Source organism: Necator americanus, chromosome II (genome assembly GCF_031761385.1).
Source record: "Necator americanus strain Aroian chromosome II, whole genome shotgun sequence".
Taxonomy (NCBI): Eukaryota; Metazoa; Nematoda; class Chromadorea; order Rhabditida; family Ancylostomatidae; genus Necator; species Necator americanus.
In genome coordinates, this window is record NC_087372.1 from 15,186,462 (window position 1) to 15,211,445 (window position 24,984).

The following is a 24,984-nucleotide window of genomic DNA, read 5'->3' on the forward strand; positions in this document are numbered from 1 at the left end:
GCTCTATGTTTTAGATGCACATCTCTAGGAATAAATCATTCAAAGAACCCAGTGTTGAGGAAATTCATGCGCTGATGCTCTGTTGAGTTTTCCTTACAGCCGGTGTCGAACGTCAAGAACTAGGGTAACTAGCCTAAGTAGGAGGAAATAGACAAAGGGTCACAAGTGTCTTCTCTGTAATGCGCCTTCTTCACAGCAGACGCCATGCCCCGTCGAACGCTGACCAGCCCTTATTGTGGCTAATTCGCGCATAAAAGCCGTAAAAACTTATAGTCACACAAACACGAATGCTACACAGGTACTTCCATCGAACAAACGTAGCTTTTGAGCAACTGATGTGTGCCTCCACACGTTCACGTCCTATACATTTCTCTCATCACCTTGGTCAGTTTTTTCCCTTCAGAGATTCGATACGCCCCTACAAACGGGTGTTTACCTATCAACTTTGGAAAATTTAATGTATGCGAAAACATATTATGACAGTAACCAGTTCATTAGACAGAAACGGCACCTGAAAAAAGAATTGTGCGCAATGCCGTTGAAAATAATAGGAGATCGCGATCGAAAGTGGCATGGTGGGAAAAGAAACCTCCCGAGAACCTTCAAAGACTCAGTGTGAGCGGCAGCAGTCGAATTGTAGAAGTGCAGGATACAGATGCAATGCCACCGTCTTCCTTCCTACCGACAAGGTAGCGCTGATAGAACAAGTCCGGAGAATTATAATCGGAAAACGTTTTTGGAAATTATCAGAAGTGGTCAGTCGACATTAATGCACCACTCAAGTATCCCACTAACTGACCAGAAGACATCGAAATATTGCGATCGTTAGTTCTTTTCCATTTCTCAACTTGAAAGCATTTCGGAAAGTTTTTCAGGCAAAACTTACGGATTCCAGTAATAGAACAAGTGCGTAAAAAAAAACGGATTCTGGAACGATGTTTTCTGCATAAATTCCAATTTGTACAGTCAGGCACATTCGCTTTTCGTACGATCATTCTCAGATGGTTTCTCACGGTTACGCGAATATTCGTTGATTTATTTATGAATTTAGAACAAGGAACGATATTAAATTATTCAAAACTCGCTAGCGAAATGCGCTTCTAAATGTGGATCAATTTAAATTTCTCTCTCCACGTTCACGAATAATCATTTCAATTGACTATCAAAATTTAGAACATTTAACACGGTCGATCTTAATTTATGCAATGTGATGTCTTTAAAATTTCTACAACACTGCAGTCACGACGCTCATCGATGAGGACGCTGCAGCTGTTTGCGACAGTGCTGTCAATTGGTTCGTTCCTTCTATGAAATTTACCTTTTGTATCGTGATATCACAGGTTACTGCTCGCTGCGCGACCTGCCAGAAAAATGCCGGAACCCCATCGCACCTGGCTTTACCGATACCTTCCACGCACGAGCCCGTTTGATGTAAGTCTTAATGCTGAAATTTTCCGTAAAAACATCTCTGAGCAGCACCTTCGAGGTAAACATAGCATCTCTGGATTGTTATCGTCATAAGATTTCACGAAGGGCTTTGTGGTAAAGCACAACAACAAAAGATGAGAGAAAGCAATTTACGAAATGGCCCGCCGAAAACCTATCAAATGGGTAAAAACCTCATCATTAAGGACACTTCTGCTTGAAAAAAATACAGACGAGTTTCTGATAACGTTTAGTGACTCTTTTTCGTGAATGAAGAAAAAACATAGATCCACTTTATAGATATTCCTAGGATGCAAGCAAGAGAGGAACAAAAGTTAACACATTCGACCATTTGGGAATCGTAGAGGTTTGTGAACACAGTATACAGCGCTTCCAGAGGAAAAGCGATATGCCAAGTTAGTATCCTCATTTCCTCAAACAAATAGGATGCAAATTTGTCGACTGCGTAGGAATTAAGGGCTTAGATGAGCTAGACCCAAATCAGTACAGAACTTGAACAGAGCCTCTTAGTTGGTGGAAAAGAAATGAGATATATTTTACAAGATGCTTTTTTCATCTACCAATCTGGATATCCCGAAGAACTTTCAGACTTATTGTGGTGCTCGCTTCCAGTGGCTCATAAAAAAACTCAAAGATTGGTCACCTTTCTTAAACTTCTGTCACGAAACGAAGCCTGTTTTTTTTGCTAATGGCGATTCGCCTCGCTCCCTTTTTTATAAGTATAAACATCGCTGGAAGATTTTGTAGTCTTCTTGCCAAATGTGTCTGTACTACGCTTCAAGAATTTTCAAAATTGATTTTACGTCCACACCCGTTTATACAATAATATACATTATCAAAGCTTTTGTCGTCTTCTTTCCATTTTTTTAGCATAGATAGGTGTGATAAGATGAAATGACGTGAAAATCATAATCACACAGACAAAGATAAGGATCTTCAGATCAGCTAAAGAGCTGGCTCCTACTAAAGCGGTTGCATCTAATTTCTGAAGGGATCATCTGGCAAAGATGGTATGGGTAACGCATGAAGCAGCTCACGGCGGATCACGTTTGAGTGGAATGCCACGCAAACAACACGCCTCACTTCGTTCCACTGCTTCCTAGTGTTGCTGCACCACTTCGATGTCGTGAGATCCGTCCCATTCCCTTCTTACGCCAACCCGCTCATCTGAGGTCTACCCCGCCCCTACCTTTCTGGCGCCGACGCATCTACCTGACGCAGCGGGACATTCTTCACTGCCTTCTGTCCTCAACATGCCTGAGCGACGCGACGAACCACATCTTTCTGCCTTTTGTGTAAACGCCAAATCTGAAGCTGTGAGAGCAGCTTGCTCCACTTTTCTGCTTTTTGAAGCTTGCACGCCAGTTTGACGCCATGGATCCGTCCCACCTCGTCGTACTGCGATCTGGTGTGAAAGCGCAATCTGCCGCATTGACATCCGGCCCAACTCGTACTACTTTCCAGTGTCTGCCCATCTACGTGACAGCAGAGACCAGTCCGCTGTCTTCTGGCAGCAGCATGTCTGAGTGGCGCCGTCGGATCTGGCACCACATCTAGTCATCGTCACTACATCCACACCTCTTTTCCTGCAGGATCCAAAAATCTAGGAGATTGTGATTTATGATGCTTTTCCAGCCATAATCTTTCATGGCGACTTTTTTCTCGCGAGTTTTATCGATGCAGCGAACTTAAAGGCGACATACCACGAATCTGAGGTGGTGCGGATTTCAGGTGGAGTATCCGTATACGGGGTCGTAGATTATGGAGACGGGAGTAGTTCCACTCACCTCTCCCTGCATCACTGCAAACAGCCGCCCCCAGAATGCTGTTTCGTACGACGCCATCTACTGCAACGCTCCACCCTTTGCGCCGCCTCCGCCCTGCGATTCGTCGAAAATCAATTCGGACTGTCCGATAGGGAGTAAGGGACGCTACGCGTGCAAGGGTAGCGCGCTGCAATAGAAGTCATCGTACAAGACAGCATTCATGGGCCGGCTGCTTGCGGTGATTCAGGGAGAGATGAGCGGAACCACCCCGGTCTCCATAATCTACGACCCCGTATACGGATACTCCACCTGAAATCCGTATCACCCCAGATTAGTGGTATGCTGCCTTTACAAATGACAATTACGTTCCTAAAGTTCGCTGCTGAGAAAATCTGCGTTGATGTTGAGGAGGTTAACGTAAACACAACAAGGAAGAAACTCAATCGTGAAAGTTTGTTACACGTTTAATCTTAGCATCAGATTAGGCCGTTGCCTTATTTCTTTTTAAATGTTTCCATTTTTTGCCTTATCTGCACAATCGCGGGCGTGGATTGCCCGCTTCGCATCACCAATAAGTTGTGCTGTCTAGGAGACGAAAACAAACGAGGATGTTTTGCTGGGTTAGTGAGGGAAATTAATCGAGAACCTAACATTCGTGAACTACATCACGTGCATTATATGCTCGCGCAGAGATTCGTGTTTTCCTAAATCGTTAAAATGCGGTGTAAAACATACAGAGCGCAGCATTTTCAACACCATTCATTTCTTGGACTCTTCGAGACGATGTAGCCCCTAGTGATGTGTGTAGAGAAGAGATAATGTAGAGTGGGTATGGCTTGAAAATCCCGTTCACCGTTTGTCTTCGCCCTTCAAGAAACTGAAATGGATCTGAAGGACGGATCACGCACATATGAACAAGTCGTCGTGGATTAAGGAAATTCCCTCCTTTTCCTGTTTTCTAACGCAGAAAATACTACTGCAAATCCATCAGTGATGCAGTACCCGTCGTTCTTCCTTATATCCTTCCCAACGTCTCCCATTATTCAAGATTTTTCGATATCCGATACTGTTTTCAATACGTTCTTTGTTTTCCGCCACTCCTTTCTTTTCTTCTTCTCCTATCTCATTTTTTCCAATTTTAACGTCCATTTTTAAAGTATCAGTGTTTCGCAAATCTTAGCCCACTAAATAATCGTAGAACGAGAGAGGTTACGTTGTTCCCAGCAATTAGCAATGAAAAACAAACAAACTCTTGGAAAACATCCTAAAACACCCTAAGGTTTTGTCGTATTTAAATAATAAAATAAAAAAAAAGCTAAAAAAAAATATTTTAAAAAAAGAAAATGAAAAAAACTCGAAATTGGCACGTGTTTTGAGCATCTAAAATGAAACAGGAAAGAGAGTGCTAACTTCGTAAGTTTATTTGTGTTTGTTCCCAGAAACCTTAGTTGCTAAGGGAACTCTTTGTTTTAAACGTCACATTTTTTATAGGTATGCGTACGACGCCGCTGCGAAAAAGTGTGTCGAGTTCTTCTACAACGGCAAAGGAGGAAACTCCAACAGATTCTCTTTCAAGGAGCAATGCGTGGCAACATGCCTTAAAGGAATTTCAGAAAAAAAGGATAGAACCTTTCCATTAACCTCAGGAGCTGGCGAGGATGTAGTCTCTACAACAGCTTCAGAAGATTCTACTACTGAGCCTGTTGTAGATCAATGAATAGTGTCCAACTACCAACAAACCTATTGTGATAGAAATGAAACCTCCATAGTCGATAGGTTAAGTTCAACGATTTCATTTCAATCCTAAAAATAAACTATGCAACAAATAAAATGTTCGAAAGATTCATGAGTCGATGTCTTGGGAGGTTAATTTTCCTGTTGGTAAAAGCCATAACCAGGCTAGTTACGATGTGTCCGTGAGAGGGAGAGGAGGACAGGTGTTGTCTGTCTGATGACCCCCGTATTCGCGGCAATAGTGTCACGCACGCTGGCCACGGCGCTGAGTACAAGTAATTCACATGGAAATTGGAACAAGTCCAATTTCCACAAATTGGAATATTACTCGTTTAATGAAAATGCCCAAAAAATTTGAACTTCAGCAAGATAATTGGATGTAATATAGAAAAACCTGGGGGCGCTTCTGAAGACTAGATGCGAGCAATATCCACTCATTCATCCGTCTTCCAGCGAATATTCAAGGTGCCCTGATCTCTCCATCAGTTCAAATCAATATTTTTTCAGACACTCTGACAATTCTGGTGCTCAACTCACACTAGATGAAACGCAATATCCGGAACTCCGTACGTTATGTTAATATTCCACCCGGGAAAGTCGGGAAATGACGTATTGGCTTGAGGAGCATATAATGGCAGCAAAAAAACTAGGAACAACCAGCTCCATACGAACTTCTTTGACAGTTTTCCCTTGTTTGATTTATGCCTGAAAAGCTTGGAAATCCTGCAAGCAGAGTGAAAATGCGCTTCTATGATGAGCGTTAATGAGCGTTCCATCGGAGTGGTAATGTTTGGAGTATTTTGCAGTTGAAAAGAGGAATTCGGAGAAAATGAAAATAAAATTAGATGAAGCGGATGTGTGATGCGTTTCAATCACAACCGTTCGAGAAAAGTTGTCAGCGGCTGGAAATGAAACAGAAACATCAGCATTCTTTTTCTGAAGAAAAATATGATGTTTCTCGTGCCTTTCAAACAAGCGGCAGCCTCTGCACGACCTTCTGAACATGACGGAAACGAATGGAAGTGTTTCTGAAGTATGCTGAATAAAACTGACACCTTCTGCGAAGATAAGTGGTATAATAGGTTGAGTCATGTCATAAATTTGTTGTGATGATGATTTACGGTGATTACGGTACTGAACTTCTCTGCTAACTCTCCCGTTGTTTTGACGTGGATTTTGCTCCAGTATTAACTTCAAAATAACGTCGTCAAGTTCTACAGGGCTATCCACCTCTATTGGTTTGTTTTCCAGGGTCATATCTCCAGAACGGAATCCGACAAGCTAATTTTTAACCGCCCGATCGGTTATCACTCTTTCACCATGCACACAAGATAGTTTTTGGTTTGTTGCCGCAGCACTTTCACCTTGTTTAGTCTCCCAAACCATCACATGGAGTAAATGGACTTTTTGATTCTCCGTTTCCAAGGAGAATAAAAAAAATGAAAAGTAACGTGCACAACATTAGACTCGTGTCTAAGAAGTAATCGAAGTTCTACCTTTGTAATTGTATTCCATTATGAAAAAATCCTTCGGTTGGGTAATCCATTAATTGCGTAAACAACGACAGTACCTGGGCGAACGTTATTTATGATTCAAACAGAAAAATGAATCTAGGGTTTAAAATGGTTTTGTTTTAAACGAGTGGGATTGTGCTGAAGAGACGGAGTGCAACCGCGCAAGCGATCAGAGTAGTCATAGGAAGACCGAGAAGAATATGAGCGAGCCTTAAACGGCACCGATTTCGTTGACTCATTTAGTTTCTCTTCACTACCAAAAACTTACATTCGTGTAATCGGAACAGAATAGTTCTGGACGAAGAGGGGTGTGTAGATCTAATAAAAACTCATTCTCTGGTCCCAATTTATTCTGGTGTATCTTGTTGTCCACTGTTCACAAGACCAGCTACAAAAGCCACCCACACGACACCGCCTGCTCATCGAATAACGCAAGTACTGCACGAGTTTACCAAGGGATTTGTGTGACTTCCGAGGCTACTGCGCCTAACAGGATGTGTTCGTTCTTCTTTTTTCGTAGTTTGAAGCGTTTGAAGTCAGTCTAGTCAAATCACAAGCATCTTGTTCCTACGAGCTTTTTTCATGTCAAGTGCCAAGCGCCTGCCTGCTTATGCTTCGCCTTTTTCGATGCTCTTTGTGACCAGTCAAAGTTTTTTTCGAGCCAATATGGTGTTGCTATTTTTAGTGCTAAGCCTTCGGAAAGGATTTTTAAAAGATAGTAGGTCAATCACCTTACTGAACTCATCAATGAATAAATGTTGAACAAATGATCTAAATAATAATATAAAAATAAATAAATAATAATAAATGATGAACAATGGTCGCAATTTACAGTGAGACACGGATTTTTGTTTATTCAAGAAAGCATCAACATTTCATTTCGAAAGCACTGTTTTATATTCAAAAAAAGCAATGTTGTACTCGACCAAAACTTCAGAAAACATGCAGATATATTATTTTAGTTTGAAGAGAGCTCAACCAACACGTTAATTTTTAATTCATTTATATCTATTAAGAAAATTCAATCCCAAATTCCTAGAAAAACATATTCATAACAAATTATTTCATACATTATTTTTCTTTTATTATTTTATTTTATTGGTGGGTGTGGAGCGGTCGGATAGAGGTCGGCTGTAGCTGTGCATTCGATGGTTCGAAACCGCCCTGGTGCCTACCAAGCCTTTCATCACTCCGGGGTGGATAAATTGGTACCAGACCTACGAGGATAAAAAGACTGACCTGATCATCGGCTGGCCGTCGCAAATCATACCGCACCACGCGATCCAAAACCTCAACGATTACGAATTCCAGTAAAACGCATTGCCGCATCTCAAGTGCATTGATACGCCAGTGACTATCCTTATGTTTTATTTTGTTACTGTTAATATATGCTATTTTTAGTATTACATGCTTTTGTTTTATACTATTTTCATAAATTGGTAACGTATTATTTTTTTATATTACCATTGCAAACATACATAAAAACATACATTTACATTATTTTAATTTAACGAAAAACGACTACCTTGCTTCTTCCTTGAAAGCCCTACGCAGCCACAAGAGTTCACAGAGATTCACAACACACAACCATTTGGGTAGAATTCAATTTGGGATTCTCGATTCATTTCCACCATAAGGTGAGGAGTGCTCTGGATGAGAATTTTTGTCCTTCTCCATCATTATCTTGGTATGACTGGGTATTGATATCAAATTACTTCCATGGCAGTTTATGAGTGCGTGTCCGAGCGGTTTTAGATCACCTGCCAAACCGGGCCCCTTTGGGGACTTTTGTCATCGGACCGAGGACGAGTTTAACTAAAGTGGCCGTGTCCCTCTCGAGAAGCAAAGTGGCGCCGCCTATCGCCTCCGCCTCCAACGGCTTCCACCGACCCGGGCCTATATCAGGCGCTGTTGCAAACCTTGGTCATCACACATTCTTCCTAGCTATTCAGGAAGCGGCTAGCACATCCACAGCGTTATTCACTTGATACATTACCGTACATTTCTTAAAACTCCTTTCATTATAGATTTCTTGGTAAAGAGTAAATTTACTTCGATGATCCTGTCGTGCTCCTACTCGAAGTTCCCCATACTCTTTCACAAAAGGATGAGAACCATGAAATTAAAGAAGTTTTTCAGTTCGGCGACTATCCTAAGAGAGCAAGATGTACTTCGTTGTCAGCTGAGACGCTTTCTGAGAGATCCAGATCACTTGACCTAGAACAAACCCTAGACCAAAACAAAATGCTCTTTATCCTTTCTGGTTTTCAAATCCTGTCTTCTTTGTTTTACCTTGTGTATTTAAGAAACTTCGCTCTATTACAAGATATTCGCTAATTTACAGAAAAAGAACAATGTGAAAATCCCCTGATTAAATCCTACTGTTCATATGGAGTCAGGATTCGCTCTTGTTTTCGATTGCATTTTGATCTATCATTTTTCCTCCGGACAAAAAAATCTATCCTAGTTTTCTGAACCCATATGTACTTTGCATTCATCTTACTTTGTTGTAAAAGCACACTATTTCAGATGCTCTTTGGATTGGTACTTGCTTTCCTTTACAATTATGCCGCAGCCGCGAAATACCCTAACGAAATTACGGACACTCCGTTAGTACTTTGTGAACCGGAACGGATTGTCATCAAGGTGAGAAAAGAAGGAACGACTTCAGCAAGGATATCTCAAAATTCTGCACAAATCAACTTTTGTACTGTACCTAAACAAAATCAAACAGATTCAATACAGTAATATAGTATAATTTATAAGACCGCATATCTGCTAGCCACAAGAAAGTCCTTCAACCTTTGCAAATTTGTACTTCGTTGCGTTTCAGATCGCCTCACTTATCGAACGGTAAGATGCTCTGAGAACTCTCTTTTTAACCAAAATTCTTCATCGCATGTCTTTTAGCATCATAAATTTATCAATCAACGTACAAATAGAATGAGAGTATAAATACATGCTGAAAGATTGAAAGTGTATTTGTGTATTCGTTCTTCGCATCATCCCAATCGCTGACCATAACACAATCGGCTAATTTTAGAGCAGTCCAGAACCGTTCTAATTCCGACTCCTTAGAATAGAACAATGCAACGGATTGAAAGGAGCAAAAACTACAATGCATTAAAATAGCACGCTTACTATAAAGGGATTTACTTCCACACATCCTCAGCAATCGTTCAAGGAAGTTATTCACAAAATGAGAGTTTTCTAGAGTTGACAAGAAGCTTCCACAAAAATGTAGAAGGTTCTTGTCAACTCACGTATATCAATGTTTAGAAAGCACGACCACTTTTTTCCAGATCAGTTTATCAATAGCACCTGAAAAAAATCAAATCTGATTCATTATTGAAACTATCGTCACTGCTGTTTTTTGTTTTCTTCATTTTTGTAGTCAAATTCAGGTGACCTTGTGCACTAAGAAAACTAAACAACTAAAGTAACAAACAACAATTAAAAATACCGAATGCATCAAATCTAAGTGAATGGTGATTATTAAATCTGACTTTCTTCTCAGATTCCTTGCAGCTTTAACCCATTCTGGCGTTTATTACAAACAGTAAGGTGATTTTTCCCCGGACAACATCGCAAATTCCTTTCCTTGCAAGTACATAAAATTCCACTCTTTTTTTTCTTTGATTTTTAGATCCGCACCACATCTTCTAATCCTTCTCATATCTACGCTGATGAATTCGCTGAAGATCCTGACTGTTCGTCTCGAAACATGAACAAGATCTCTCTCCGACATGGAAAATGCGGAATGAGCAGTGAAAGAACTGTAAGTTATACAGCACGTAGCAGCTAAACCCCACAAAGAGCGTTCAGAGGTTCCAGGATAACCCATCCGGCATCATCCAACGAGTATGCATCTCAGTCCAGCTGCATCCGCTGTTTGTCACGGAATCCGACAGAAGTTATTGCGCTCAGTGCGTTTACGTCCAGAGTAGGGTCCTTGATGACCTTGAGTCCTCACTAGACATCAGGTTAGACTTTGTCAGATTATATGCAAATCCTTACAAGCTTAGTTCGTCTCTTTTAGCGAAGCGCTGCCTACGGAACTCGCTCCAACTTTTGATGTGGAGAAAATCCCAAAGTGCACGTACACCATCCGGAAGGGATCTGAAAGCGGTCCAGAAGTGCGCTATGCTACCGTCGGTGAAAGCGTTTATCATGTCTGGAAGTGCCCAGGAGGTGAGGTAGATCTTGGCTTCTGGAGAACGAATATTTGATCACTTTTTCAAGAAAACACTGGGATCCTCGTCCAGAACTGTTATGTCGAGGATGGACAGGGTAACAGAATTCTCGTTATCGATCAGAACGGATGCGGTGTAGATCAATACGTGATGTCAACGCCTGAGTACAGCGCCGACCTGACCACCGCTTTTCAGGTACAACGTTTGAAATGTTGTATCATTTATTGTCGGTCTTTCTTGAACACTTCGGAGTGAGTGATCAACGTATAATAACAAAACCCACTGGGATTGCCAACAAGGACGTGCTTTTCGCTGCTTCATTGGGAGGTGATCAATCGATATCTATTATTCCGGAGTGTATTGGTTTATATTCGTGCCGAACATCTGAAAGGAGCTCTCAAATTCTAATAAAAGAACTAGAGGAAGCAAAAAAATGTTTTCTTCCAAACAAGTTGTAGATTAAAATCTCAGGAACACATTTTTTAGCAGCACCTCTTGATTTTCTTTAGAAAAACTGCCAGTTCTTCACTTTTACCCTCACTAAACTGGTACAAATCGCAGCTTATTACTCACTTTCTTGGTGAATTAAACAACGCTGCGTCAGTCCTCAATTTCTAATTTTTTTTTTTAGGAAACGCATGTGTTCAAATTCGCTCAAAAAACTATCACTCGTTTCATCTGCCAGATTCGAATCTGCCTTCAGAGCAGCGAATGCAGAAATCTCTCGGTTCGCATTTTTTTTTCGGCATCGTCGACCAAATTAGTTCATCTTTTCAGTCGAATACTTCATCAAAAATAGTTTTTCTCAAGGACGCTACCAGTATACAAACTAATGTCATTTTTGATCAGTTCTTTAGCCACCTTCCACATGTCCAACACTCGAAGAAAGAATTCAGCAAGCGAAGGCAGAACGAGAAGCCAAGCAAGAAGACGGAAAGCAATTGATGAAACCAGAAGAGTAGGAGCTACTAACACTTTTCCACTTCCTTGATCCGCTTAACAACACAGAAAATCATTCAGGCAAAGCCCATTCGCCGCAGATGCCGATGTTCTGTCACCATCCTCGAAAGAAGCTATGCCTCCCGGAACTCGACCGGACGCCGAGATTAAGCAAAACACAACTCTTGGCAGTATTTACTTCGGATACGGGTAGGTGTTCACTGTTTTATAGAAAGATCTCGTGAGACCACACGAAAAATAACACCTTCCAGCTACGACTCTCCCAGAAGTCGACGAGAATTGGTCCAACCACATGTCTCCACATCGAAGGGTTATCCAGAGGTTGACCTTGTGGGAGAGTTGAGAGTGTTGGATTCTCCAGAAGACGTGATGTACTTTGGTAAGTTCCATTCCTCAGAACAACATCATCAGACAAAAGGGGTCGAATTGAGTTTCTCTCATAAGAAATCTACAATTCGATACCGCCGATAGAGTGGAACAAGCCTGACCATTGTCGGTCTCTGAAGTGTGCGTCCAAGTGGGCGAGTTATTCTCATCGAAAGCAGGCCGCTATTCGTCCTTGCGATAAATTTCAATGAAATTCACTACTCACTCACGCATATTCAAATAAGAAAATGAGAACTGTACTTCTAATGCTAAGCAATGCTCAACTTTGTATTCTATTTAGAAAGGAAGGCAAACGCCGTCCAAACGGAATGCGTCTCCAAAGTCGCCTACTCCTTAGTTGTTGCCGCCCTGGTGATCGTTTCCGTGCTCTTTGTGATTATGGTCCTGGCGATAGTAGCCAGAATAGCAAGCTATAGGAACAAGATCATTCGATTTGAGAACTGAATATTGACACCTGTCTGTATATTTTGAGCCTTGGTCCTATTTATATTGACTATTTACTTATTGAAGATTTTTATAAAGATATGAATACAGTCGTAGAAGCATTCTTCTTATCCAGTATAGTTCTTGTAAACTACAAGAGACGTAGTTTTAAACGCTGGTGTGGTCAAACTCCCGAGAGTGTTTGTAATGTGAAAAAAGGAATGGAACAACGCAATTTTTTCCACAATTTTTGAAGTGCGCAGAAATTCAAATATGATGATTTTCCAAATTCATTGCTTCAGAGACCCACGCAAGTATCATAGTAGCAATAACAGGAGTACCAAAATTTAATGCCAATTATATGTTATATTATAGAAGGCCTCTCAGAATTCCTTCCAACAATTTCACTTTCCTAATGTTACTTACATGTTGTTAGAATGTTTTAATGTTAGAAGAAAAATTCATGTAAACAGAACCGCGTGTACGGGGCCAGTCGGCCCAAAGCTCATTTCCACTAAATGGGTCGACAATGTGGGAGGTCCCAAAAAAAGATGAAAGCGAGATGAAATTCTGCGCCAGTCATTCAGCATATGTTCATCATTTTTATGATTCTCTGAACTGACGAAGTCAAAAATATTAGCAACGTTTGATTTTAATTCGCTCCTTCTTTCGCTTCTTTCTTAATTCTCTTTCCCTTCAACGTGCATAGCACAATGAACAATGCCCTCCGTGTAATTTGAAAAAGGTCGTTGTGCAGAGGATGACAGTCGTATTTTGGAAAAAAAAGTAAAGAGAGGAAAAGCTACAACAGCAGCAAAGGCAGAATCAATATATTGGGATGAGAATGAGATGATTGGAACGTTGCAGGTGCCCAGCTAAGAACGGGACCTCCACTATGACGCATCCTGGAAGGAAAAGAGCAGATAGAAAAGTGGAGAAGAGAAAATAGAAAGGAGTACTGGGTGGGAACCACGGATCTCCCTCACTAGACGGATCACAGCCGGTTAGTCGCGAGGCAACATGGCGCGTAACTAGGTGGTGGATAGGAGGCTAATCGCGGTCCAAAACCGACCTTGTACCTGCCCTGAAATGCAGTTGGATTCAGGGGATGGACTCCCGTTTCTGCTGTGTCAGAATCTGCTCATATTACTACTGTATCCCGCACGTCGGTCCGCCCAAAAGCCTGCAATCAAGTGACTGGGAGGTGCACGGGAGGCGGTTTGGACTGGGATGACGAAGCTTTCCCACTCACGCGGAAAAAATTCGATGTATCGACGGAAAAGAATCACTAGTGAATGATCGAGTGCAAGTGATAGGGATAACGCGCTCTATCGCAAGTTGATCAATACTGTAACATTCCCTTAGGGGGGGAGAGGAGGAGATCTCCTCCCCCACTAAGGGAATGTTACAGTATTACAGTATCTCCTCACAACAATCAAGTAAAGGTTGCACTCATAATGTTACGCAGTCACGTCATGGAAAAACTCGAGACATCGAGTAGATTGCGATGATCACGACCTCCTCTCAATAGCACTTCTAGGCACTCTCACTGTTGGCCTGCAACAGCAATCGCTGCCCTGGCAGTGGTGCTATTTTTGCTGTAATTCTGGCTCTGCTAACCCGGTAAATATAAAAACGCAGGCAAACAAGCTAAGGTAAACCAGTACCAGATACTTATGGCTACTATACGACAGAAATTGTAATAGTCCTAACGCATTCCATACAATGGAGTATTCCATTGTATGCATACAATTGTATAGATAGACTACAATTCTAAGACTTGGAACTGACTTCTTCCAAGGTCCTAGATTACTTCACGAGAGAGACTAAAATACTTGTGTATCACGTTGAAAAGTATGTACAAACAGGGTCATGCGTTTGCAATAAATGTCACACACACGAAACGGTTCACGAACTGAGAGGTACCAGAAGGTATCATAAGAAGTACCACGAGGTATCCTGAATATTGCGGTTGTATATCGATTCGCGGTGGCATATCATGTGGGTGCTTATTCCTACTTTCTGCACGTAAATTCTACACAGTCGTAAATTGACCTATATCTCAATCAATCTATAATGTCATTAGATGTGCAAGGTATACCTCATCGATCGAACTCGAGATTGAAGTAATCTTAACAGGAAAGGAAATGATGAAGGAAGTTTTGTCACTGAGAAAATATGTAACAGAAATAGTCGGAAGAGTCATCATCACACTGATATCTTTACAAAAACCGACGGTCACAGCAACCGATCAACGTCATGCTGTCTCCAAAAACGCAACCTTCGTGCTACTGCTGGATTTGTCGTGCCAGTGGAATGTAACGACGAAGCTCAAGCACAAACCAAGTTCTCTATTTGCATGGATCAAGATGTCACTGTGAGAACGCTCATAAATATCAATACAATGTCCAAAAAAATCCTTCAGTCAAATAAGAAACTCCTCAGCATTACCAATAGAAACACCCTCCTATAACCTCAAGAAAGAAAACGACTATGTGATAGGCATGACTTAGGAAAGGGAGTTTGTCAAAGGATAAAGTTTCTGGCATTAATCAACCCGCTTTGGATGCGCTCTAAAAGTTCACTTCAATTCAGAATCGTTTGAGGTGTGTGCTAATGTGCCAAGTCAGTGCTTTTATTCTTCCAGACAAGTCTGGTACCAATTTATCGATCCCGGAGGGATGAAGAGCTTCACGAGCACTAGGGCGGATTCGAACCTCCGATCGATCGTGCAGGAAGCGGAATCTCTAACCGCTACACTACCTACCCTTGAAATCTTGGGAAGGTATAAGAACATCGCGGACGTAGGAAGAAACAAACATCCGGCTCCCTGCTCACGTCTTCAACACCACCGTACTTTCTGTTTTTGACCTTGAAATCTGGGAGTTTCGCGGACAGGAAGGAAACGCGGTGACTGCCATTGAACACGCAATTGAGAGAGTGATGCTAAAAGTATCTTGCTTCACGCAAGTTAGGGACGGGATTCGAAGATATCTCTTGCGTCAGTGATCAAAGATTAGAGACGCCGCCGCGTTTCCCAAGAAAGTAAAATGAGGTGGGCCGGGCACGTAATGCGCTTTAACGACAACCATTGGATCAGAGCCGTGAGCGACTGGGTTTCCCGCGATATTAAGCGCACTACAGGAAGACCGCCGAACCGATGGTCAGATTTCTTCACGAAATCCTTCAAATAAAATTATGATGCTCTTCATGTCCGACGCGAAAAGAGGAACCACTGGGCGACTCTGGCACGTGATCGGGAGAAATGAAAGAATTATTGGTGCCCGCTCGACCAGTTCGAAGATCAACGGGAGTCAAGGTGATCAAGGTGATCAATTATTTTGAACATTTTCTCGTGCTAAAACACAAGATCAAATCCGTATCATGCTCGTAGGTGAGGAGAAAGCTTCAAGAATGTTCTCAGAACTTTCCTCATCTGTCGAAAACAGACTGGAACCATATTTTTGTAGCAGCTATTTTTAGAGTGCCGTAGTATTCTGCTGTGTATCTACATAGCAGAATTGCATCTTCTTCATATAAAGATTACAAGAGTTTAAGAAGAGACAACGGTATAAAAAAATGTGAAACTTGTCAAACTGATGACTATAGATGTGCATATGGAATCGATGCTCGGAAGCGCTGAAAGGGCAAGAGAAAGAGGCAACGAGCAACGGAGGAGACAAAGGAGCCGGCGAATGTGAAGCAACACAGCATCGACTGCGGAATACACCCTGCTACCATCGTGAGGCTATTCCTGACTCGCTTGTTTCGTATTGTTTCTGTTCCTAACTTTCAACCACAAACATTGTATTAAAATCGTGGATTTCTCACAACGATCACTCTTACTATAGCGCAGAACCATGGAGATAGAATGGTATTTGATCGTATAACGTATTTGATTGCGTTAAAATTTCCATCCATGAATGATCATGATATTAATTCAATGCATACGTTTCCTTATAGAAGTCGGCTTAAAGTTTTTAAGTTGAAAGTTCGTACGTAGAGGAGTGCCTGTAGGTGGAATTCATACTGGTCGATATAATGTTCCTCTGTTGGACAGTTGCGTGAACTACGTGACCTATGTTTGGCTTCGGCTGCTCTATTAAAGGCATCACCCCACGAATCTGAGGTGGTGCAGATTTCAGGTGGAGTATTCGTATACGGGATGGGAGACTGTGGAGAGGGCGGCGCCGCACAAGGCTGGCGCGCTCCAGTCGAACTCATTGTAGAAAATAGTGCGCCAGAACGCCTGAAGCCGTATCTTCCGGGCCGTTTTTTACGGTAATTAGGAAGAAATGGACGGAATCACCCCTTCTCCATAGTCTCCCATCCCATATACGAATACTCCACCTGAAATCCGTACCACCTCAGATTCGTGGAGTGATGCCTTTAAAAAGGCAACTTTTCCCTCAATCGCGTCTATAAAAGAATGAGCACAAGCGGTTAGAAAACAGTTCATTTTGCCCATGATTATTTGGCACCGTCCAGTTTGGAACGAAAGAGGTTCTAGAAAAAAAACACTCTCTTAAATTTCCTCTTTTGAGTGCATGAGACGTAAATAGCACAAGTAAATTGTAACACATCAGAAACCCAAAGTAGAAATGGAAATTTTTGATTGGCTGACTCTTTGATAGTCAGATAATGATAGATAATAGACACACACAACAGTTTTCTAGAATATTCAAAAAAAATTCAAGAAGTCGTACGGGCACTCATAAGTTAACACCGGCATTACTATCACAGATTAGTTTGAAATAATTATCCAGCACATAAGCTGCAGTCTAATAAATTATTCAAGTTTCGCGTCGATTTCTGCAGGAACTATCACACCAGCTGTTTGCGTTTCGTCGACGGTCAACACTTCCGGCTTGAGTATACGATAACCCTAAAATAACTACATGTGGTCTGATATAAGGAGTAATCCAGTAACTGGTAATAATACATCAGTATTACAACGGTAATTTGATTTTCACCTACTTGATTAAATTTGGTTTTTGTTTTTAATCCAGTAATTAGTTTCATTATATTAGTATTAGTATTTATAATTCATAAGTGTTAATAATTATAATTCATTTCACAAGTGTTTCGTATCCACTTATAAAACTTATATAAAATTTTGAAAATTTCTGTTCATAGTAGCTCGAAAGTTTGCCACAATATCATGTAACACCAGATGGATACGAAATAACCTAGTTGCAGTGTTCTAAATACCATATGTTTGAATTTCATAAAATTCTTACAAGCAGTGATTGTGCCTGTGATTACTTCGATAACCGGCGCTAGTCAAAGTAACGGTTTTCTGATTACCTTGTGGTCGTTCCAAAGCTGTAGTGGAGTGTACATGGTAGTTTTCGTCTTCTCCGCGGCTATCAGCCTCAACCTCGCAAACATCGGATTGTTGATTTCAGCTACGCCTAAATTAATTAACTTAAATTAATTGTTGCAATGAGTTGCGAGCAATCTAACTGTATGTGATTCACCTGACACCCAATCCCAATCGCGTTTCGACCAGTCTTTTTGATTGAAAAATGCTCTGGCATTACGCTCGGCCAGCTGTGATGCGTGTTCCTAGATTTCACTAGCAAATTCCAACTACTAATTATTAAATTATAAATATTAATACTAATATAATGAAATAAATTATTGGATTAAAAACAAAAACCAAATTTAATCAATTAGGGGAAAATCAAATTACCGTTGTAATACTGATATTATTACCAGTTACTGAATTACTCCTCAACAGTATTAAATAACGCAGCTGTGATTACTGTGACTGATGTTATTGTTTAATGTACAATGGGGAGTACGATGAACTTTCTGTTGAGGGGGAGCAGATGGAAGAGAAATTGCGCATGTCACGTAAAAAAAGGCGCGCTGCGGCTGAAGCAGCGCGTCTACACAATTGAACAAATTGATGCCGACTATATACTGGGTGGCCCGCGAAAAAGCAGCACTGCCGATCGAGCCAATAAATTGTTCTTACTTGTTTAAAGGCAGCATACAACGAATCTGAGGTGGTGCGGTTTTGAGGTGGAGTATCCGTATACGGGGTCGCTGATTATGGAGACGGGGGTAGTCCCGCCCATTTCTCCCTGCAAACAGCCGCCTCCAGAATGCTGTTTTCTATGACGCCATATATTGCAACGCTCCACCCCTTGCGCCGCCTCCGCCCTGGGACTCGTCGAAAATCAATTCGGACTGCTCCGATAGGCAGTAAGGGACGCTGCGCGTGCAAGGGTGGTGCGCTGCAATAAAAGGCATTGTACAAGACAGCATTCATGGGCCGGCTGCTTGCGGTGATTCAGGGAGAGATGAGAGGAACCACCCCGGTCCCCACAATCTACGACCACGTATACGGATACTCCACCTGAAATCCGTACCATCGTAGATTCGTGGTATGCTGCCTTTGAAGGCATCATTCCACAAATCTAACGTGATATGGATTTCCGATGGTCAAAGACTATACTTAGATTGCAGAAACGGGTGGGAAAAGAAAAAAATCGCGCTCATTTCTTCCTAATCGCCGTAAAAAACGGCCCGAAAGGTGCGTCTTTGAGCGTTCCGTAGCGCTATTTTCTACAACGAGTTCTATCGGAGCGCGGCAGCCTTGTGCATGCGCCGCACCTTCCGGGTAGTTTTTTACGGCAGTTAGGAAGGAATGAACCCGTACAGGCATAACTCACCTGAAACTCGTACCACCACAGATTCGTAGGGCGATCCCTTCCTTTTTCCTTTTTTTTAAAATCCTTTTAAGCAAGAGTCACAACAGACTGTCGAAGGAACGTCTTCAGATGAAACCTTAATAGCTCAGCAGGCAGACAGACATGCCTACTCACCCAATGAGAGGGTGCAATGGAGATAGCGGTTGAGTTCAAAGCGGGACCATGGCGAACTGCAACGTTGAGTGGTTCTACCAGGAGTCACCCTGGATCAGAACCGCTACGCTCCACCGCACCTTTCGTGGCGCAGCTGCTTGTGCAACTACAACAACTTCAGGTCGTCTTGACCGGACTATATTTTGTCGAAGATTACCATAACAATTGTTTGCTGAAGAGAGTTCGTTAATGCCTACATAAGTTGCATGAAAATTATCCAGCTGTGATTTGAGCTTTTACGCTAACCTTAGCAACCAGCTCGAACTTGTTGTTCTCCTCCATTTTATAGGTCTCCACATACTGGTGCTGAACGAAGGTATACTTGTCGCACATCCGTATAAAGCAAATCACTGGAATTGGCGGTAATTTTGAAGCATTCAGACTTCTGCGTTATCAAGCGACATCAATGGCATCTCATCTTTTCATCCAAGTGCAATTCAATCCAAAATCCAAGTGACCGTATCCGCTCGGTAATCACATCTTCATGTGAGTGATTGATCTATATCGACATGAAATCCCTACCTAAGAAGGTGGATACTCCGAAGGAAATTAGTATAAACCATGCATAGATCTGCGAAACGGCATCGAGATATGAAGCGTCTGATCCTTCCAAGTTGCAGATGCAATGAGGACAGTACTAAATGAATTAATACAATGAAAATTAAAACTGTAAAAGCACGTTGCACATGCATTTTCAAAAAACGAGTTTAATGTATAAAGTTGAATACGCTTCAGGTCGACAGATCTAAAGTCTGGCGTTTGCATATACTCATGTGATATTCATGTGAAACCAGCACAAATTCTACAGCTTAAAATAAATAAAATATTACATGACTGAAATCCTATGAAGGTCTCAGAAAAGGTGTGAAGCCTCATTAAACCATATGTAAACTGTGGCAGCTGCTTTGGTTACTAGTTATACCTTGGTCTTATAGTGAATTTTTACGGACATGAACAGATTTATTGAGTCTTTGGATATCTTTTTCCTACCTTTGACTTTTCCCATTCTGGGATTCGCAAGGTGCTCTGTTCTAGGAGCTGTCAGAGGATGATCAAACAATTAAAGCCAATTTCTTCATGAAGCAACCCCCGTGGCTGGAGGACACAGTGTGCTAAAACCCCAAAGAACAGAACCTAACACGGGAAAGGTGACCGGGCAACTTCTGGAGGGTCCGGGCTGAACGATCATGCTATACTCTTCCTATACCCAAGACCTTGCCCCATTCGACTATGATCTGGACCGGGCCCTGAAGCAGGGAGAAAACCTTCAAAGATGTAATAAACGAAGTTTCATCGTCGCAGCCCCTCTCCTTCTGGAAGAAGGGCATTGAGACATTCCAGCTACATGTTGCTGATAATAATGGCAAATATTTTGTTGACCCTTGATTTCTAATAGTAAAATTTTAGAGAATTTATTTTTCTTTTCAAAAGTGGCAAGAAGGATATGCAAACCCCAATACGTGTAGTAAAAAAGAGAACTGAAAGTTGATAAGCGCTTCTAAGAGGGTGGCTACAAGGCCGTAAACCTAAACCTGCGAACACGTCCGCAGCAAGATGTGGGCGATTCTAAGAAGAAATAATTTGTGATGTCTGCCTTCGCAAAGTTTGTGTTTATTTTAGCAAAACAGTAAAGTGAGTTGTTTTGTTATAAGTAATTACTCTCCCTACGCTTCGGGTCCTTTTATCCAATTGTAAGAATAGGTGGCTCGCTGGCCTAGATCGAATATGCAACCACTACTTTTGTACGTCCCAAGGAAGCACTTCTACCAGAACGATTTATCTTCGCTCAAATACATTTTAGAAATAAGTGCAACGTAATGGTTTAGAAATAAATGATGAAGTACATGCGCCATTTTCAAAAATTGTGTTAGATTAACTTAATAATGTGAATACTAGATTAATTTAATAATTAATGGGGTGGGTGTAGCGCAGTCGGCAAGAGGTTTCTCTGTCTTCACGATCGATCGGAGGTTCGAATCCGCCCTGGTGCAAACCAAACCCTTCATCCCCAGGGGTCGATAAATTGTCACGAAGTTGTCTGGTAGGATAAAAACACGGACTTGGCACATCTGACAGCCCAAGTCATTGTAAGACTGCAAGCGCGTTCATGAAACTTCAAACGAAGTAAGAGTTGAAGTCGGGCGCATCCCCATGGGAATTGATCAACGTCGCGCACTTTATCCTTTATCCACCATCAGTTGTAAGGTACTCATTCCGCAGCCTGTTTTGATGAGTGCTGAAAGTGCTTAACCGTACGTACCTTCCCTCCACCTGACATCCCGTTGAAATTACTACTGCTTCGATAATACTCTAGAACTGTTGTGTTTTGACATTGTCTTGCTGTTTCCAAACTGCAGTAATTATGTGAAAATAAACAACGGTAGTACCTGCATAAAAATGGATTTGCGATCAAAAATCTTCACCAAGCACAACACTCAACGAAACATCTCGAAATGGTAAGCTGAACATACCCGCCATCCAAGAAGACAACGAATAGCCAGGCAGTGGGGGCAATTAGAGCCTGTGCTATAACTTGCACCCATGATGCCATCAATGTGGACCAAGAGTGGCGTGTTTCGTTAACTCTGCAAATCTTTGCGATATGATAACGAAGTAATGATGTATGTTTATTCCGGCAGAACGACGGAATAAACATTCCACAGTTCATGCACATATTCTGGGAAAAAGTCAAGTCAATATCCTTTAATAAATCTGAGGCGGTTAATCCTATAGTCAGCGCTGAGGTGGGTGCGCCAGATGGCGAGAGCACCAGTGCAATTTAGTCGCGGAGGCGTCGCGTTAGATGAACATGTTCGGCGTCAACAACTGTATATTTGTTTGGCGCCGCCAGTTCAACAAAACTGGCTTAAAAGAAGGAGAGATCTTGATTGAATGAGAACGGAAAGTGGGTAATTTGTACCTGAGAAATTTACTGTAAATGTTCTATCCCGAAGTCACCCTAGCGAGAAAAAATGATCTTTCATGCGAAGTGTGAGTTTAGAAATGGTGGAAACACCTGATGAATTACATTTCTTTCTGGACATAACTCAAAATAATAGTACTCAGAGTTCGAGTTGACTACAGAACTGATCACTCCAGGCGGATCAATAGCAGAGCTTGGTTCTGCCATCTGATTCCCGTCATACTTTGCCTGAGACCACACGCAACGTAAAAACACGAACCTGAAACACGTGCCGTGCATAATCTTCCAAGTAGTTGAGTTCAACACGATTCCAATAACAAACAACGCCACGGAAGGCCCAACCATGAACACCAGTGAGTGCGTCACGTTTAGCGGGTATGCGCATGGACAGGAAAAGGTCAACTTCCGTATTATCTGGAATTTTTTGAAAGAAGAATCTGGTAGCAGCAAGTAGTTACTGACAGTACATCCCGCAAGAACATTCTCTGCCTAAAGTACTTGTGGTCGATACGCTCAACGAAATGAATGTTATGTGCCTTTGATTCCTGTTTTTTGTCTAGGGGAAGGAAAAGAGCGTCCGTTGCGACCATCCGGTTGAACATATTCGGCGCTGTTTATACATAACTGTTTATCCTTTTTTGGGTGGTGTGCTTTCTTTCCGTTTGAAACTCAGTTTTTTTTTTAAATAAGACCGACAAAAACATGATATAAAGTTAGGAAATAAAGCAGAAATATTAGCAAACACAGATTTGCGGTTAGAAAAAAAAATCCTTTGAATTAAAAGACATCAAATAATGGAGCACCGAATGAGCGGACAAATAAGATTCTATTTTTCTTAACAATTTGTTAATTTTTTTAGTCTACCGTTTACGGTACTCTGTAGAAACGCATCACTGCAATAAATTGTAACGAAATCGACATACCGATTGTCCGCCAATCGTTGTGACAACGAGAATCACATTGAGAAATGTTGACCCATGATTTGTGAACAAATTTTGAAATACGGTAACCACCGAGTTTATGCCTGACATTGTCCTGAAATAGTAGCAATCATTTCCTTTTTTTGCAGTCCTGCCATAATCTCTCGCCAAATCTCACCTACTTCTACTCTGAAATCTCCTCCTCGTAACATGTAAATAGAAATTTGTTTTTTATTCGATGACGGAATTTGAAACAGATGAATTTCTCATGCTTACACTGAAAAATCGGGACAAAGTTATGGTATGCTGGAAAAGAAAATATCTGCACTGAGCACCTATAACACTAACCGGATGAACCTCTCATGACGTTGCCAAGCAACGTGTCACGAACAATGCGAGATTTTCCATCGGAAACGAGTGTGAAATCAAAAATCCGTCGAAGGCGTACCTCAATCGCTGCTACGTATGTCTCATAGTGTGGGTGATATTTCACCAGGAGTTCTCTTCGATAGTCAGTGTCAGTAAGAGTTCCATGAAAAATGAAGAACACTAATACGTAATTCTATCTTCACTCCCTAGTTGATTATTTTCGTCCTTTTTTCCTATTTATACTGCTCAATATGACCAAATATTTGGATAGGAATGAATGTCTCTTTTCACCGTAGTTAAAATAACTTTGCTTTCCCAAAAATATGCATTTGGAGCAAACATACGGGACCACGACATACCAGGACTCCGAAGTACCAATGGTCAGGCAACTCTACGCCACTCTTATTTTTCCCTCTTGTTTATCTGTAAAGTTATAAAAGTAACTAAAGCACGAAAAAGAGCAAGAAGTAGGCATGAATCTCGAATGGAATTAGAGAGAAGGAGAGAATTAGATGTCGTCGAACGTCCGAATGATGCTTATCACTTCCATCCCAATAAATGAACTTAGAATTGGAAGCACCTACAGAAGTCAACTCCCACACATTTTACAAAACGAAAAATTGCTTCCATTCAAAAAAAAAATTGCAATGAATCACACAATGCTTAGTAATGCTTTGAACTCTGAAGTTTCAAAATATAAAAAAATGAAGATCTGAGCAAACGATATCTTCAGTGCACCACCCTCCATACATCCACAACTCACGAATTCATAAATGACTTAGTGAGGTTTTCAAGCTTTCGTTCATCGGAAGAACCGGAAGTAGACATTTTCGTAGTTGTTGCTATTGAGATGTATTAAAGGCATCACCCCACGAATCTGAGGTGGTACGGATTTCAGGAGGAGTATTCGTATACGGGATGGGAGACTGCGGAGAGGGGGGGTGATTCCGTCCATTTCTTCCTAATTGCCGTAAAAAACGGCCCGGAAGATACGGCTTCAGGCGTTTTGGCGCACTATTTTGCACAGGGAGTTCGAGTGGAGCGCGCCAGCTTTGTGCGGCGCCGCATCTTCCTTGCCGTTTTTTACGGCAATTAGGAAGAAAGGGACGGAATCACCCCCCTCTCCATAGTCTCCCATCCCGTATACGAATACTCCACCTGAAATCCGTACCTCAGATTAGTGGGGTGCTTTAAACTGCTATGAATTAGACTGAGATTGGACGCTCCAGCTACTACATACTGTAGACGAGTACCATGAACAATCGGTGGGGATTCAGAAAATCCAAATATTCTTCTTTCACTGGTGATATACGCTCTGAAACATCAATTTCATCGGGATTTTCCTTTTTTCAAAGATTTCTATTAGAATGAACAAGATCAAACGAGAGCGAAACCATTTATAAAACTAACAACAAGCACATCTGAACAATATACAAAATTAATGAAAAATGAAATTAATCGATAAAGAACAATA

General features: G+C 41.5%; 5 protein-coding genes across 6 annotated transcripts; 4 read left to right on the plus strand and 1 right to left on the minus strand.

Annotated features, from left to right (window-relative positions):
• Positions 1-655: 655 nt before the first annotated feature.
• Positions 656-4,814, plus strand: RB195_017922 (uncharacterized protein; the record flags this gene model as incomplete). Its single annotated transcript, XM_064185120.1, has 4 exons — positions 656-755; positions 1,240-1,294; positions 1,341-1,431; positions 4,704-4,814. 4 exons carry the CDS (start codon positions 656-658, stop codon positions 4,812-4,814), a joined length of 357 nt encoding a protein of 118 aa, XP_064041001.1.
• RB195_017923 (uncharacterized protein) lies at positions 1,255-4,929 on the plus strand (the record flags this gene model as incomplete). Its single annotated transcript, XM_064185121.1, has 3 exons — positions 1,255-1,294; positions 1,341-1,431; positions 4,704-4,929. The coding sequence occupies 3 exons, from the start codon at positions 1,255-1,257 to the stop codon at positions 4,927-4,929; spliced, it is 357 nt and encodes a 118-aa protein (XP_064041002.1).
• A 4,060-nt stretch (positions 4,930-8,989) lies between these two features.
• Positions 8,990-12,444, plus strand: RB195_017924 (uncharacterized protein; the record flags this gene model as incomplete). The annotated part of the gene is made up of 9 exons (XM_064185122.1): positions 8,990-9,106; positions 10,107-10,238; positions 10,295-10,443; positions 10,500-10,651; positions 10,703-10,848; positions 11,511-11,611; positions 11,674-11,802; positions 11,865-11,992; positions 12,281-12,444. The coding sequence occupies 9 exons, from the start codon at positions 8,990-8,992 to the stop codon at positions 12,442-12,444; spliced, it is 1,218 nt and encodes a 405-aa protein (XP_064041003.1).
• A 3,244-nt stretch (positions 12,445-15,688) lies between these two features.
• RB195_017925 (uncharacterized protein) lies at positions 15,689-16,212 on the plus strand (the record flags this gene model as incomplete). Its single annotated transcript, XM_064185123.1, has 2 exons — positions 15,689-15,751; positions 16,033-16,212. The coding sequence occupies 2 exons, from the start codon at positions 15,689-15,691 to the stop codon at positions 16,210-16,212; spliced, it is 243 nt and encodes an 80-aa protein (XP_064041004.1).
• A 1,000-nt stretch (positions 16,213-17,212) lies between these two features.
• RB195_017926 (uncharacterized protein) lies at positions 17,213-23,252 on the minus strand (the record flags this gene model as incomplete). 2 transcript variants are annotated; one of them, XM_013440340.2, is made up of 9 exons in its annotated part: positions 17,213-17,308; positions 17,731-17,837; positions 17,904-17,991; positions 19,545-19,648; positions 19,821-19,935; positions 21,559-21,685; positions 21,770-21,883; positions 22,481-22,635; positions 23,145-23,252. In XM_013440340.2, 9 exons carry the CDS (start codon positions 23,250-23,252, stop codon positions 17,213-17,215), a joined length of 1,014 nt encoding a protein of 337 aa, XP_013295794.2. The 2 variants fall into 2 exon arrangements, with proteins under 2 accessions (XP_013295794.2, XP_064041005.1); XM_064185124.1 differs by lacking the exon at positions 23,145-23,252 and adding an exon at positions 22,361-22,449 and having other exon boundaries at positions 22,481-22,606.
• Between the last annotated feature and the right edge of the window lie 1,732 nt (positions 23,253-24,984).